At 31.9% G+C, this 15581-nt stretch overlaps 2 protein-coding genes across 2 annotated transcripts; one reads left to right on the top strand and one right to left on the bottom strand.

Moving 5' to 3' along the window:
- Positions 1-640: 640 nt before the first annotated feature.
- On the top strand, positions 641-2092 carry LOC108809140 (aspartic proteinase PCS1). Its single transcript, XM_018581274.2, has one exon. It carries the CDS (start codon positions 667-669, stop codon positions 1981-1983), a length of 1317 nt encoding a protein of 438 aa, XP_018436776.2. The 5' UTR covers positions 641-666; the 3' UTR covers positions 1984-2092.
- A 7782-nt stretch (positions 2093-9874) lies between these two features.
- Positions 9875-10678, bottom strand: LOC108811487 (small polypeptide DEVIL 11). The gene has a single exon (XM_018583534.2). It carries the CDS (start codon positions 10447-10449, stop codon positions 10159-10161), a length of 291 nt encoding a protein of 96 aa, XP_018439036.1. The 5' UTR covers positions 10450-10678; the 3' UTR covers positions 9875-10158.
- Between the last annotated feature and the right edge of the window lie 4903 nt (positions 10679-15581).

Raw genomic sequence — 15581 nt, 5'->3', positions numbered from 1 at the left:
AGAAGGAACATTAATCCGACCATTTGTAGTTTTGATATGTTTGTTTTCAATGAAGTCGGTTATTGAATTTAATAAATAGAACTTTACACGATATCTTCTTTTTGATTTAATTATAGTAAAAATGATACAGGAAAATAATAAAATTAAGCCTAAAACGGAAAGAAAAGTGAAATAAAAACAAAGGTTCCGTAGAAAGTGGGAACACGAAGAAAGTAGAAACAGAGTTGATGTGAGCTACAGAGACTAAACAGAAACCACAAAAGACACGCACAGCCAAAAAGAACTACTCGTCCACTAACTTGTCTTTTGTGTCGAGACTTGGCTTCTCCAATAAACCCTAATAACATTCAAATGAAATTGACAACACAAAGCCCTGATGCTCTTCGTGAAATGATTTTTGTTAGGTTGAGACAAGATTATGTTTTCTGAAAAGTATTTTGTAGTTATCTAACTAGTCTGGTTACTGATTTGACTTGCTACTAGTAAGTACTAACTATTGTTTAAAAGTTAAAGTAGTTCACCTTAATTTCGAGGGGTTTTTCTTTTTTGGCTAGGAATGATTAGAGTAAACCGAAACGAACCGGGAAAGTATAGTCAAGAGAGAATAAAACACACAATATTGTATTTAAAGATGGCAAAGCACGTAACAAAGCAGTAAAGACTTATATGATGTTTTCATCATCATCATCTTCCCTGTCAAATTTATTGCTTCAAATTTCATTTTTGCTTCTAATTTTTCCTCTCACGTTCTGTTCTCCAAATCAAGAACCACTCCTGTTCTCTCTCAAAACCAAGAATGTTCCACAGTCTTCTTCAGACAAGCTTTCGTTCAGACATAACGTCACTCTCACCGCCTCCCTCTCCGTCGGCTCTCCACCGCAAAACATCTCGATGGTTCTTGACACCGGAAGCGAGCTTTCATGGCTTCACTGCAAGAAAGCTCTCAACTTAGGATCCGTGTTCAACCCGGTTTCATCTTCTTCTTACTCGCCTATACCTTGCTCCTCGCCAATATGCAGGACCCGGACCCGGGACTTGCCCATACCTGCTTCATGTGACTCGAAGACTCATACTTGCCACGTGGCAGTATCCTACGCTGACGCTACCTCACTCGAAGGCAAATTAGCTCACGAGACGTTCGTAATCGGATCATCATCCCGGCCCGGAACTATATTCGGGTGCATGGACTCTGGTTTAAGCTCTGATTCGGAGGAGGACGCTAAATCAACCGGTTTAATGGGAATGAACCGGGGCTCTTTATCGTTTGTTAACCAGCTGGGTTTTTCTAAATTCTCGTATTGCATATCCGGTTCAGATTCCTCCGGTATTCTGCTTCTCGGTGACGCGAGTTCCTCGTGGCCCGGTCCTATCCAGTACACGCCTTTGGTGAGTGAAACGACGCCGTTACCGTATTTCGACCGGGTCGCTTACACGGTTCAGTTGGAAGGAATCCGGGTCGGGTCTAAGTTGCTGGCTCTACCTAAATCCATGTTCGTACCGGACCATACCGGGGCAGGTCAGACGATGGTGGATTCCGGTACACAATTCACGTTCCTGATGGGTCCGGTTTACTCCGCCTTAAGAACCGAGTTTATGGCGCAAACCAAGTCGGTTCTCAAAGTTGTAGACGATCCAAATTTTGTGTTCCAAGGGACAATGGACCTCTGTTACCGTGTTGGGTCGCTGACCGGGCCCAATTTCTCGGTCTTGCCCGCTGTTAGTCTAATGTTTCGTGGCGCGGAGATGAGTGTGTCGGGTCAGAAGCTGTTGTACCGGGTAAACGGAGCCGAGTTAAAAGGAAAAGATCAGGTGTATTGCTTCACATTTGGGAACTCCGATCTGCTGGGAGTAGAAGCCTTTGTAATTGGTCATCATCATCAACAGAACGTGTGGATGGAGTTTGATCTGGCTAAATCAAGGGTTGGATTTGGTGCTGACGTTAAATGTGATCAAGCAAGTCAACGGCTCAGATCGCGAGATTGATAACCTGTGTGTGATATAGGATTCCACTAGACCATATACATCTTTATATAGTATAGTGTATATATATTCTTTCTGTTGAGTTCTATATATGATGTGTTTCGTAGAGCTTTTTGTGGGGATACTAGTAGGAGTACATTTTATATCGAAAATAGAATTCATTTAAATACTTTTGGCGCGTGATTGAACCTATGCTCAGTGGCCTTTTCGGCCCAAATAACTTTGGTTCTAGTAGGCCCTGTAACCTGGGCTACACAAGATGGATCAAGCAAAGTATTAGTTTCCCAATTTCATCATATTATACTTTCAAATCCAATATCATGACACTACTTTTCTTTTATCATGACATGACACTACTTTCTTACGAAAAAATGTAGTAATGTACTTTATAATTTACATAAGTGCCTGGAATTAACTGAAAATAGCTCTAAAGATCTGTAGTTTGTATAAATCTCAGTGATATGTCATATGTGTAAGTTGTAGACGGTAAAAAGTGTAACTACTTAAATAAGAATGAGTTAATATCAGCCAAATTTTTTTGTTATGTACTGTTCAAATGATAATACTGTCTTATAGTAGAGAAATAAAGTGATACATTTATATTCAAAAAAAAAATTGAAACATGGTCTTTTCGCTGGTTAATGTCTACACATGTTACAGTCTTAGGTACTTTTTCTGGAAAGCCAATAAATTTTAGGCCTGAAGCTAGCCCTATAATAGGAGCAGAGCAGTTTATGTGTAGCTTGATGCATGCAACGAATGTCCGAACAATGTAAAAGATGATCTCCAATCTATTCTCCAATCACTGATGAGACTATCAAGTGCCACATGGATGAGTGGCGCGTTATCCTATTCTACTTTAAAAAGTTGCATGGGTAGAGCAATTCATTTTTTAGAAGAGTTTTTTTTTTTGAAAAACATTTTTTAGAAGAGTTTGTTCGTGTTTTTTCTTAATATACCACCACCTTAGAATGATACTGAAAACTTTTTGATTTTTAATATTGCGTAACATTGTATTTATATATATCTACAATCACAATTTGCTCAATAATTTCGTTTTATTTTGAATTTGCGTGGAACAAGAAGTTGATTTTTCTTCGAAAAATCAACATTTCTTTGGAATGTCCAAAATTCAATTCATATTTTGTATTTAAGTTTATCATAATCTTATCCTTCCATAAAATGAAACGAGGAGAAATTCCATTGGTATACTGAAAATAGATGTGTAGACACACCCATCATGATATAGCGATTGATAACGATTGATCCAATTAATAGGAATATGAAATTAGATAGGATTATGTCAAAAATTGGATTGGTCTTTGCCTATGTCGTTGAAGACTCTACTTGGAGGTCCCCTCCAATCCTTTCAATAATTGTCTTTCCGAAATAAATAAAACTTAAAACATATTTAGGATTATCTCGAATTTCAGTTTATAATTTTCTGAAGAAGTCTCCTTTATTTTATCTTTGTTTTTGAACTTTATACATTATAATTATGTAGACAACAACAAGGGGTACATCAAAAGACAAAGCATATCAAAGAAGACGCAAGTCATGTCATATGCTGGTGGGTTTCCATGTTTGTTCATGTGATGCCTACCAAAGACCCATAAAATCCCTCCCCCCTCCCAAAAGCTATCCATTATTTTGTTTTAAAAACTTGTTTTGGTTCTTTGAAGCTTTGAGTTTCTTCGATAATATCGGTACCTACATTTTTTTTTGTCTCGCGTTAAAATAGATTAAAAAAAGATGTGGACTCATATATGTCCATGCATACACACGTCACATTCTCTTTGCATGTATGCCATTAGACCTGTTTTGTCGATGATCTTGGCAATAATGATTTCATTGTTCGGAAAATTAGCAATAACAAATCGCAACAAAATTGATGGTGATAACATACTATACTACAATAGAAAAAAAATTATAGGAATCAATAATAGAGGTCTATGTCTCTTTTGTACCCGTCTAACTTATCAGTGATCACATTCTTTTTTGTAATGTGTGTCTTCTTGAACTAGTTTCTGGCGATATGTCCCTTTCTTGAACTCGATTATTTTATAAGGACTCAAAAATTGTGTGGTATACTTCTGCTTTTGTCTAATTATTCGTGACTTTGGCAATACGTACCGCTCTTTAGCATAGAAGATAATGTATTCATTGTAGTCATACATATGTATGTATTCTTATCATTTGGATCATTTGTTTCTACTATTATTGTTCACGTTTGCGTGTCACGGATGTGATTATTGACCAAACATGGACCATAATGCCTATTTTCGCTACGTTTTCGTATTTGTTTCAAATAATTATTTTGGATGGAGGTTACCCTCCTTCGAGAGCTTCATATTGGCCTTCGACCTTTTTATGTATATTATAAAGAAAAATACATCTCATATAACTAATTGAGACCCCGTCAGGTTGGTTAAAATTATGATTTGTATTTACTATGGTTTGCACATTAGTGAGCAAATTCTATAAGGAAGACACATTTACTGATAGCTTTATTAGTACGATCGAATAGATAGAATGAAATATTCTAAATCCGACGGTCAATACATGGTCTAGTTGTTTTTGGAGGCAACTACGTGACATTTATCATAATTTCCTCTGATATAACTATGCAACTGGTTTTTTTGTCAGCTACCCATGTAACCTTTTAAATGGATTCTATACTTGATAATTATATAAAAGAATTTACAGAATTTATATAAAGCCTACCTCGCAAAGTCGCAATTCGTCTCTTCACGTGATTGCCGCATGAAGGAAAATGGCTAGTTAGTATAGCTCCAAAGAAGTTAGTCACAACCTGCGGATGATTATTATGCTAATACATGTTTATAACCAGGAAAAAACAACTACAGTTTGTCTCCCATATTCCATAACATAGGTTAAATATAATGTCATTTGATTATAATTCTAGAGCCTTTTCTATATTGCATGGAGTAACATTCTCTACTTTATAAAGAAAACAGTATATACCCACTTGTCGTTCGAAGAAAACCGCGCACTAGTGACACTTTTCATTAGTATTGGATATGATAAGAAAAAAAATAGAATAGCAAATTAATAATCCTCAATAATTGTTGATTAAATAAAACTATACAGAACGGCCATGAAAGTGTAAAGTAAAGGTAAGTCAATGAAATTGTCCGGAACTCCGGATATTATATTAAGCATGCTAATTATGAATCAAACGTTCTACAATCATTAAACAAAGATCCTTACAAAAAAAAAAGAGATCCTTTGGATTTGTGGGGATGACTACTAATGTACGCTTCTATTTGCTAATTTTATATTTAGTATATTTCCTCTTGGTCTCCACTAATGGAATTTCTTTTGAAAAAAAACAGTTGTTTACATGTATATATGATATATCTAGCAAAATATTGCATAGAATAACACTTTGAAATGTTTGCATAGAATAACACTTGAAGGGTGTTCACAAAAAAAAAAAGAATAACACTTGAAAAATGTTAAAAGAGAAATCGATCACTTTGTAAAATAGCCACCCAAAAATTCCCAAAATCCTGTTAAATTAACCATTACTAGCCCGCCTTTTCTCCAAGTTCTCGTTGGATAATGTTCTCACAACATCAATGTTATAGGAAAACAAACAATATACTCACTGCCCTCATAGAAGGAGAGTGTGGTACTAATGCCTGAAATTTTAGATTTTATTTTTCGCAAGGCCTCCAGAAATGGTAGTGGTGGTGAAAACCGAAAAGTGTTGGCATACTATAAATTCTATCTACTTAATCATTGCCAAATAAACCAAAGAAGTAGATCTAAATAAAAAACAAGCATGGTCATTGACGAAGAGATCCAATTTTCAAAACAATACTTTTAAAAGTAATTATGTTTTACTGTTCAACGTATAGTTGGTACGAAAAATATCAATTGTGAATGATTAGTCCGAATATGATAGTAAAAATATTACTGAAGTTTTTTTATTTATGTATTTGATGTAGCTGCAAAAATTAAATAAAAAATAAAAAATGAAATGTATTCCTAAAATGTTTGTTTTACAACTTAATATATATATTTTTGTTTTAAATTAAGTATCGTTGTATCATAATTTTTTTGTTAAAAATTAAATGTCGTTCTATGAATTTAGTGCAATATTTCTATTAATATATCTCTTTTATTCTTATTAAAATAAGATAAACAGTAAATGTTATTTAATTATGTAGGTCAAACAAAGACATTTGAATTTTAACTAGTTTTTTAATTTGTCCATAAAACCCTAAAAGGATAACTAATTTGAAATAAATAAAGTAATGCTTTAGAAAATAAAGTTCTTGCAACCATCACTACAAAAAAAGAGATGAATTAAATCACTTAAAATGTATCACAAATTTAAATGATTCTATTTTAAATTACTTATCTACAAATGATACAAATATATAAAATTTAGCATCAGTTACAACAACTGATGTCCTTATTAAATTATTTAGCATCAATTCAGTTAAATGATATATATTTTTATTAGTTTGCATCACTTTAACAAAACTGATGCTGTTATATACATTTATATCAATTAATTAAATGATGTATCTATTTTTGGTTTCAAATCACTTATTGTAATGATATAAAACTTACATCAATAAATAATCGATGCCAATAAAAAAAATAGCATAAAATAATATTATGAAGTAGTCTTAATTGCGAAAATTAAGGTAACTAATTTTTTTTTCTTTATAATATCAATAAAATAAAAATGATGTTATTTTACCTTAGTTTGCATCAGTTAAAAACTGCTTCGCAAAAATATTAACTTCTTTTCCTCTAACGGAGATCTAGCCCCAAAACGTTTTCATCCCACAATAATAGCTTTTGGTAACTGCAACTAAAGCGAGAAGCAAATTATCTTCATATCTTATCCCACTCGTTATGGTTTATCTTCCTAAGCTCCATTGCTTCTGCCTCTTCCATACCACGAAGCTTCTCCTGCACCCTCCGCTCCTCTTCTCTATCCGTCTACTCCAACCCCTCTTCCTCCGCCACAATCACCACCAATTACGAACCCTTCACTCTCGGTCCTCGCGCTTATAAAGATTTCCGGATCCTACATAATGTATCAAATCTGAACATTACTGTCCATTTCAGCCTTCTTATCGAATTCTATAACGCTAAGGAACCATTTGACTTGAAACTGTAGTTTCACGAAGTGAGTGGTTCTAAGCTTGTGTACTTAGATATTTCTCTAACTTCTTAGCCTGCAACTGTATTGGAAGTCTTGCAGAATTACTATGAGCTCTATAATTCAAACATTGATCGAGGAATCCACTACTATACTTAAGGTATTTTCTTAGTATTCTCTGTTCATAAGATTTGATCATTTGATTGATAAATGTTCGTGACCATTTTATGTTTGTACTTTGTAGTGCCAAGGCTTGGGATGACAACTTCGTTCAGTGCCAGTGTTTTAGTAGATCAGGTCCTGAGGTCCATTAAGATGCCGATCCCCTGAAGCTACCATTGTTCAAATCAGTTTCGGAGATTGTCTAGGGGCTCTGATTGATGGAGTGATTATCAACACTTGTCTAGTGGATCTCTTAACATAATTAGTTTATTTTTGTTTTGTAAATTTGAACGCTGAATAAATTATGTAATTTAATTTTCAATTCATTAATCAATCTAGTTTGATTTTCTGATTTAATTAATTATTTTGTTTTCATTTTTAATTGTTTAAAATGTGCTAAACCATTTAATTTTTAACATCAATTATGTGCAAGTGTTAAATCCGTGATAATAGATTTATAATTATATATTAAAATCAATAATGAAAATTGATACTAATTTATATCAGTTACTAATAAGTAATATAAATAATTAAAATTAATTTAACTGATACGAATTTTAATATCATTTAAATAAATTGATGTAAACATTAACATCATTTTTTGTAATTGACACATATTTACATCAGTTGCTAGAATTGATACGAATATTTTTTTATATTTACATCAATTATTAATAAACTGATGTCAATTATTTGCATCACCACTTTCAGAGTCATTTATCTAAATGATGAAAAAAAAATTCACATCATTTATAATTGATGCGCATATATAAATTAAATGATGTGAAACAAGTCTTTTTTTGTAGTGCATTTCTTTATTTTTTAGTGTTAGATTTAAAAACTAAATAAAGCATGATTAATGGGTTTATAATTGTAGATAGAAATTAAAGCTAAATACGTGTTTGTAAGAAAAATGTGTAATTTGTATATTTTTTAATCTTATGTTTTATATTTAGAGTACTTGGGGTGATTGATACCAAGAATTTCAAGAGTTTACAAGATGTTGAGATTGTGTTCTGGTATCTTGGCCAATTCAGCAGCTTTGAGAATAATCTTTTTTTTTTGTCACAATAGCTTTGAGAATAATCTATAGTCTACGTTTCTATAGATACCTTAACAGTCATATCAATATTGATCAATCGATAATGTAGCACGAATCGTATCATAAATTCCAATAGCCTAAAGTGGCAAGTTCCGTTGTGAATGGACAGACTTAATTCGTCTACTGATTTGGTCATATGTAGTTACAGACTTAAAGTTTTTTTTCTTTTTGAAGATAGTTAGAGCATGATTATTGCAAAGGTTCTTAGCAAAAATTCTTAATACACATATATGTATATATATGTATATGTATATATTATATATGCGTATGTAATTATTTGTTAAGGACTTTACGGAAATCGAAACCGAAAGTTCCTTAATTAAGAAATTTTTGGTTTCGGTTTCCGTAAAATCCTTAACAAACAATTACATACGCATATATAATATATACATATACATATACATACATATATGTATATTAATGACTTTTACTAAGAACATTTGCAATAATCATGCTCTTACAGACTTAAAGTTTCAAGAAATTACCAGTAAATTTACTAATGAGTAATGAGATAAACAGGTCCAAGATTCCGAGTAAAAAGAATTCACAAATTGAGTAACTGGTTCAGCTTGGAATATAAAATTAGTATGGCGACAAAAATTTATATATACAGTATTATATCACTATATAGCCATATAGGTTAAAGCATGCATACAAAAATAGTATAAAGTAGTATTAAGGAGTCAGATGCATATGAAATCTCTGGCAATTCAGACTTTCAGAGATGCCCATGGTAAGAAACTGCGAGAAAACCCAGCTGTTAGTTTTGCATGTGAAGTATTTGTTTAGTTAATTCAGATTTTTTCTCTGATTACTAAATCACGTTTCACGAGAAAACTACCCCAAATTAAGAAACTTAAGAACATTTTTTTTTCTTTTTAAAGTGACGTTGTTTTTTGAACTAGTTTATTCAATTAAAAAGAAATCCACAGGTTAAATTTTCTGAAAATGTGAAAGTAAAATAAAACAACTGTATTTTATCTCATAAATAAGTACCATGTTAATTATGTTAAATTAGATATATTACCAACTTTTTAAAAGTATTTCGAAAAGCCTCATAATAGTATATACATGAATAGATGCAAATCGTAATCATATTTAGCATTCGAGTTTCTTGAACAAGTCTAACTTGGCCTCGTCTCAGTAGATTATAAAGATGGTTAATAACTCAACAAAAGTTTAGTATTATATCATTAGGTAATTCTATTTATTAATCATGACAAAAGTATAAACATATAAAAATCATAACTGATTAATATTTACATTAAGAAAAGGAAAAAAGAAAAGAAAACTAATCACTTTGTCAGACTAAGTACACATGATCCACACATAGCTTAATTGTAACAGTTCCAATGGAATCTTTTTCTCTCTCTTTCAACCTCTAGACTCTAGAGAGAGAGAGGGAAAAACGCCACATTCATCGTCAACATCATCACAGTAAAGATCATTAAAGAACATGAAGAAGATTCAAAGAAAGACCAAACTAATCGTCACAATAAGAATCTAATTCAATATTTTATACTGATCACATTGTTAAAACCTGATCTTGAGCACATCCTCCTCTCTCTTTTTTTTTGAAAAAGGCTTTCATACATCCTCCTCTCTTGCAAGAACTCATACATAAAAGTTACAAATCTAATTTTTAATCTAAAGAAACAGAAAACAAAAGAGCATATGTACACCTGCGTATATGATCTATCTACTTCTGTTTCACAACAGAGAGATGAAGAAACACAGAGAGATAGAGAGAGATTGGTGTTTGGTTTTTTCAAGAATCTGAGTAATTATCTCTCCAGCAGACAAGCATGATCACGCATCGACGCATGATGTAGAAACGAGCTCTCTGTTCTTTGACTAATCTCGCGCACTTCCTCGTAAAAGCGCATCTCCCCTGTTTGTGTGTCTTCTTGCCGCCGTTCATGGGGATAGAAGACGTCGAGGAGGAGCGAGTAATCCTTGCCGCGCCCCCGCTTAAACTGTCTTTCTTGGCCAGCTTCCACTTCTCGTCTAGATGGAACTGCGGCGCACTTCCCGAACGAGTCAGGCCTGATGATGCCATTGATGGATGATGTAAAGATTTTCAGATTTCTCTTGTTTTTTGGTTGCTTGGTGTGATCTCTCTCACCAAAGAGAAGTGATACTGATATTTTTTTCTTGTGGGTTTCTTGGAATTTGAAGAACTGTGACGAATTTAAACGATAAAAAACTAACTCGGAAATTTGGAGATTTTCTCGGAGTTTGGAGATTTAAGTCAGCAAGGGAAAAAGAAGTGTTAGGATTCCCTATTTATATTGGATATTTAGAAGCATATGTCCATCTAGAAAAATAATGGATAAATATATAAATATACAAATTATTTGTTTGTTTTTGTCTTCTTTTCTGATAAATATCCCTATATAAAATTAGAAGAAGATGCAGAGAGTTGTGGCAGTCGGTATTGCCCGGGGCCTTGTGGTGCCTAGATCGACGCACCATTACCGTTTTTGTTTTGTTTTGTTTTTCTTTTCGTTTTTGTTTACTTACTAGGGAATTGTCTTAAAAAAATACGAGAAATTTTTAGATTCACCTCTAGAGTGAACTTTTAAGTTCACCCAACCAATAGGATTTCGTTATTTCAAATTCAGTATCTTAAAAAAAAAAATTGTCAAGTTATATTCTATTTTTAAACTAAAAAATAAAAATAAATAAAAAATAATATTAATTGCAAACAAAAACGCATTTTAAAAAAAATATTTTTAATACCGTCAGCCAAACACTAAATCCTAAACTCTAAATCCTAAACCCTAAACTCTTGGATAAATCCTAAACCCTTGGTAAATACCAAACACTTGGATAAATTCTAAATCCTAGAATTTATGATTTATCCACGGGTTTAGAGTTTATTCAAGGGTTTAGGATTTAATATTTAGGGTTTAGTATTTAGGATTTAGGGTTTAGTGTTTTGATGACTGTGTTAAAAATATTTTTTTTAAAAATCTAAAGATTTATGATTTATCCAAGGGTTTACCAAGGATTTAGGGTTTAAGATTTAAGGTTTAAGGTTTAGTGTTTTGTAGACGGTATTTTAAATATACAACTTTTTTTTGCGACTACTATTATTTTCTTTTTATTTTTTTTATTTTAAAAACATAGTAAAATTTCACAATATTTTGTTTTTTAAAAGATAATGAATATGAAATAACGAAATCCTATTGGTTGGGTGAACCTAAAGGTTCACTCTAGGGGTGAATCCAAGTATTACTCAAAAAAAATCTATATCTTTTTTGAGTTATTCTTGGGTGAACCCCTAGAGTGAACATAGAGGTTCACCCAACCAATAGAAATCACTCATTTCACAATTGATATCTTTTAAATAAGGAAACAAAATATTGTCAAGTTATTTTAATGTTCAAAAAAGAAAAAAATAGTTATTTTATGTTTTAAAATAAATAAAATAAAAACAAATATAAATAGTAGTAGTTACAAAAAGTAATTTAAAAAATATATTTTAACATTTTCAAAGAATAAAATAAACCTTAAACCCTAAATCATAAACCCTAAACCCTTGGATATACCCTAAACCCTTGGATATACCCTAAACCCTTGGGTATATGCTAAACCCTTGGATAATCTTAAACTCTAAATCCTAAACTCTAGTATATGCAAAAAAAAATTATATATTTTAAAGCCGTCATCGAAATATTAAACCCTAAATCCTAAACTCTAAACCCTAAACCTTTGGATAAATCCTAAACTTTTTTTTAGGATTAAGGATTTGGTATTTTTAAGATTTAATGTTTAATGTTTTTAATTTAAATTTTAGAGTTTAGGCTTAGTGTTTTGATGATGGATTTAAAATATTTTTAATTTTTTTGCATATATTACTATTTTTATTTATTTTTAACATTTTTATTTTAGAAACATAATATAACTTGATAATATTTTGCTTCCTTATTTAAAAGATATCAATTATGAAATGAGTGATTTCTATTGGTTGGGTGAACCTCTAGATTCACTCTAGGGGTGAACCCAAGAATAAGTCATCTTTTTTTATTAACACTCATCTATCAATTAATCATACAAGTTAGGATTTTTTTAAAGAACCGTTATTTTTTTTTTTTTTTTGATAATCCAAAAATGTTCGGTGGACCGAAAACCAATCGAGTAATCTCTTGAGAATATATCTACCAGTTCCCGACAGATCCGGTTATTCGTAATAAAAATTAAGTATCTATATCACCTGAACATAAGCGGGTAAATCTGAATTTGATAGATTTTAAATTCGGAATGCTAAGTACCTTTCCAAATCCGATGTATCATTCGACTACGTTACGTTTCTGTGGTTAAAAAACATTGTTAGTTTATGTCAAGCAAGGAGAGAACAAGATTATCTGGCTATTTGTCACTGTAAGTATTGTAAGTGATTTCTACAGATTGTTTTTTTACAGCCATTTTAGAAATTAGTTTTGTAGAGTTTTATTTGCACAAAAAAAAAGAGTTCTATATTTAATTATTTGAAAGTTATTGATATGAATTTACAGTTACAGTGTAAAAAGATTTACAGCATATATTCTAAAGCAAAAAGAAAACAAAAAATAACAATTACCTATCGAACATCACAGAAAATCTAAATCATTTTGAATAAGAGCTGATATGAACTTAAAACTTAACTAAAACAAGTCGTATCCAAATAAAAAAAAATCTTGAAATTTGACACGCGGTCTTTTAGACTTATTCGACTCCGGAGTGTAAAAAAATCATATTTCTCAAGTGGCTCGTACTAGAACTTCAAAGTTTTAACCTCATCCTTTAGACCATCGACGTTAGCAAGGCAACTGAAGTTTTCATAGATGGAAAGTGGGTTTAAAACAGATCGCGTAAGTATTTGGCGTTATTACCATTTGTAATAATAACATAAAGTAAAAATAAATAGATGTTTTAAAAAGGAAGGAAAGTCAGAAAGTGGGAAGACAATAGAAAGATGGATTTAAATGCATCAAAGCAAATCTCAGTCGGTGACCTCTCCTTCTCTCTGCGCCTATAACTGTAAATTACTTGCTTGGATCAATCAATAACTGCACCAACAATAATGAAACACTATTAAATCAATTATAGTAATGTGTTGATACGTATTTAACGTATTAATTTACCTCTGCATGGACTAAGGAAATCCTTAATTACTACTCCCTCCGTTTTATTTTACTTGTCGTTCTAGATTTATGTACACAAATTAAGAAAATATATGATTTTGTATATTTTCAAGATAAAAACACAATTACATATATCTCTAACTACATTTTAACCAATAGAAAAATAAAATTGATTTTTTTTTTAAATAAATTTTGCATTAAAACTCTAAAACGATACTTATTTTAAAACGAAATTTTTTTCCTACAACGACAATTAAATCGAAGCGAAAGGAGTATTTCAAAACTTATATATTTCCATGACCATCTTGTTGGCTTCATGATTCTTTATCTCTTCTTTTTACTGCGGTGAATCTTTATTTCTAAAGACATCATTAGAGGATAGAAAATGATAAGAGGGATAGGTAAAAGAATTTTTAAAATGTGAAATCACATGGAGACGTTAAATAATACACGCCAGAAGTAGACACATACACATGTATTGGACAAACGCATTACATCCAAAGTGTGTGATCCATCAATCAAAAGGATTCGACGTATGCTCATTTTAACTGTTATTACTTGTTTCTTGTTGTTTGTCACTTTTTTGCACGGGTGAATTTCATGGATATTAATCATGAAAAATTGTTGATGTTTTTCAAAACTACTATACACTTTAAAAACTTTTGTAATCTACTTACTCTATCAGAACTATAACTTTGTTTCTGTAGCTGTTGAATAATTGTATTTCGCTGAAATATATGGCCATGCGAAGAATGTGCCCTGTGGATGAAGTTCAACTGATAATTTGGCATTTTGGAGTATTAGTTCACAAATTTAGCTTCACTTTCGATGTGGTAAATCGCACATCAACCTTCCAAATGAAGATGGTTCGAAATTCAAATACTAGCAATGGTGCGGTTCACATTTTAAACTTTTGAACTCGTTAAAACTCGAAAAATAATTATATTCGGTAAAATAGAAAAGTTAACCTCAACCAAATATAAGCTAGAAACTATAAAATTTGAAAATAATTCATCACGATTCATTTTAACTCTTGTTTGTTATATTTTGCCTGATCCACTTAAGTTGCTTGTATCACACTAACCATATCTTATCACGCATAGTCCGGTCCGTGCCACTATATGATGATAGAACTTAAATGTGCGGGAAAGTATAATGTTTTAGTTATAACAGCCAAAATTTTATAATAAGACAAAATAATAGTAATAGTGGAAAAGAGTGACAACTCTTATATCTTTGTCACTTTGTGTCAAAGAATACTGCCAAAGCATTAGAAAAGCAAAAATTAGATACTGAAATTAGATTCTTGTGACCTGCAACTGAAAATCCATGGTTTTATCCTGTTAGTGAATTTTGTTGCACATGCTCAAATATACTTAAGAGCATGCATGATTTTATAACTTTACAGCAAAAACTTTATAGATGTTTATAAGAGCTATAATCTGTCATATAGTACAAGGTTCAAACCTGATAGCTCTTTGTCTAACAACTTAAGTCATCTCTAAACCTTATAAACATAGACTATCATCAAACCGAAATTGATTTTGTTTTCTGCTGAAGGTTTTCACATTAGTTACGTTTAACCCTAGCTAAAGACGGATGTAACACCAACTATCCATGCATCCATCCATCCGTCGTAGCACTAAACTGATCATATAGAGTGAACCTGTCTAAGTCTCGGTATCATGTTTGTTTATGTGTATTTCTTCTCTGAGTTCATATCCACTTGAGTTTATAAATGTGAGAGCGTTGGTTATGACATGCAAGGAAACAAAGCAAAGGTCAAAGTGAATGAATGTTTACCAGAAATTGCGTGGCTCTTCTGGTGTCGACGTTGAGGCACGTGCGGCTAACAACAGGTCGGCGTCACAGCTGACACGTGTCTGTAGAGAAGTGTGAAAGCGAGGTCTCGAGTATCCAGTGCCGGTCTAACGTTTAATAATGCCCTAATCCAATTTTAAAACTACGCCTTTTAATATTTTGAATCGAAATTATAAAAAAACTAATATAAAAGTAATTTAAAATTTGAATTAAAACAGTACATCTAAAACAATTAAAATAT

Source organism: Raphanus sativus, chromosome 6 (assembly GCF_000801105.2).
Source record: "Raphanus sativus cultivar WK10039 chromosome 6, ASM80110v3, whole genome shotgun sequence".
NCBI lineage: Eukaryota > Viridiplantae > Streptophyta > Magnoliopsida > Brassicales > Brassicaceae > Raphanus > Raphanus sativus.
The sequence above is the reverse complement of the archived record's forward strand: the minus strand, read 5'-3'. Positions and strand labels throughout refer to the sequence as shown.

Excerpts from the sequence above, each read along its gene's own strand:
- LOC108811487 (XM_018583534.2), bottom strand. The coding sequence starts at position 10,449 with ATGGCATCATCAGGCCTGACTCGTTCGGGAAGTGCGCCGCAGTTCCAT.
- LOC108809140 (XM_018581274.2), top strand. The coding sequence starts at position 667 with ATGATGTTTTCATCATCATCATCTTCCCTGTCAAATTTATTGCTTCAA.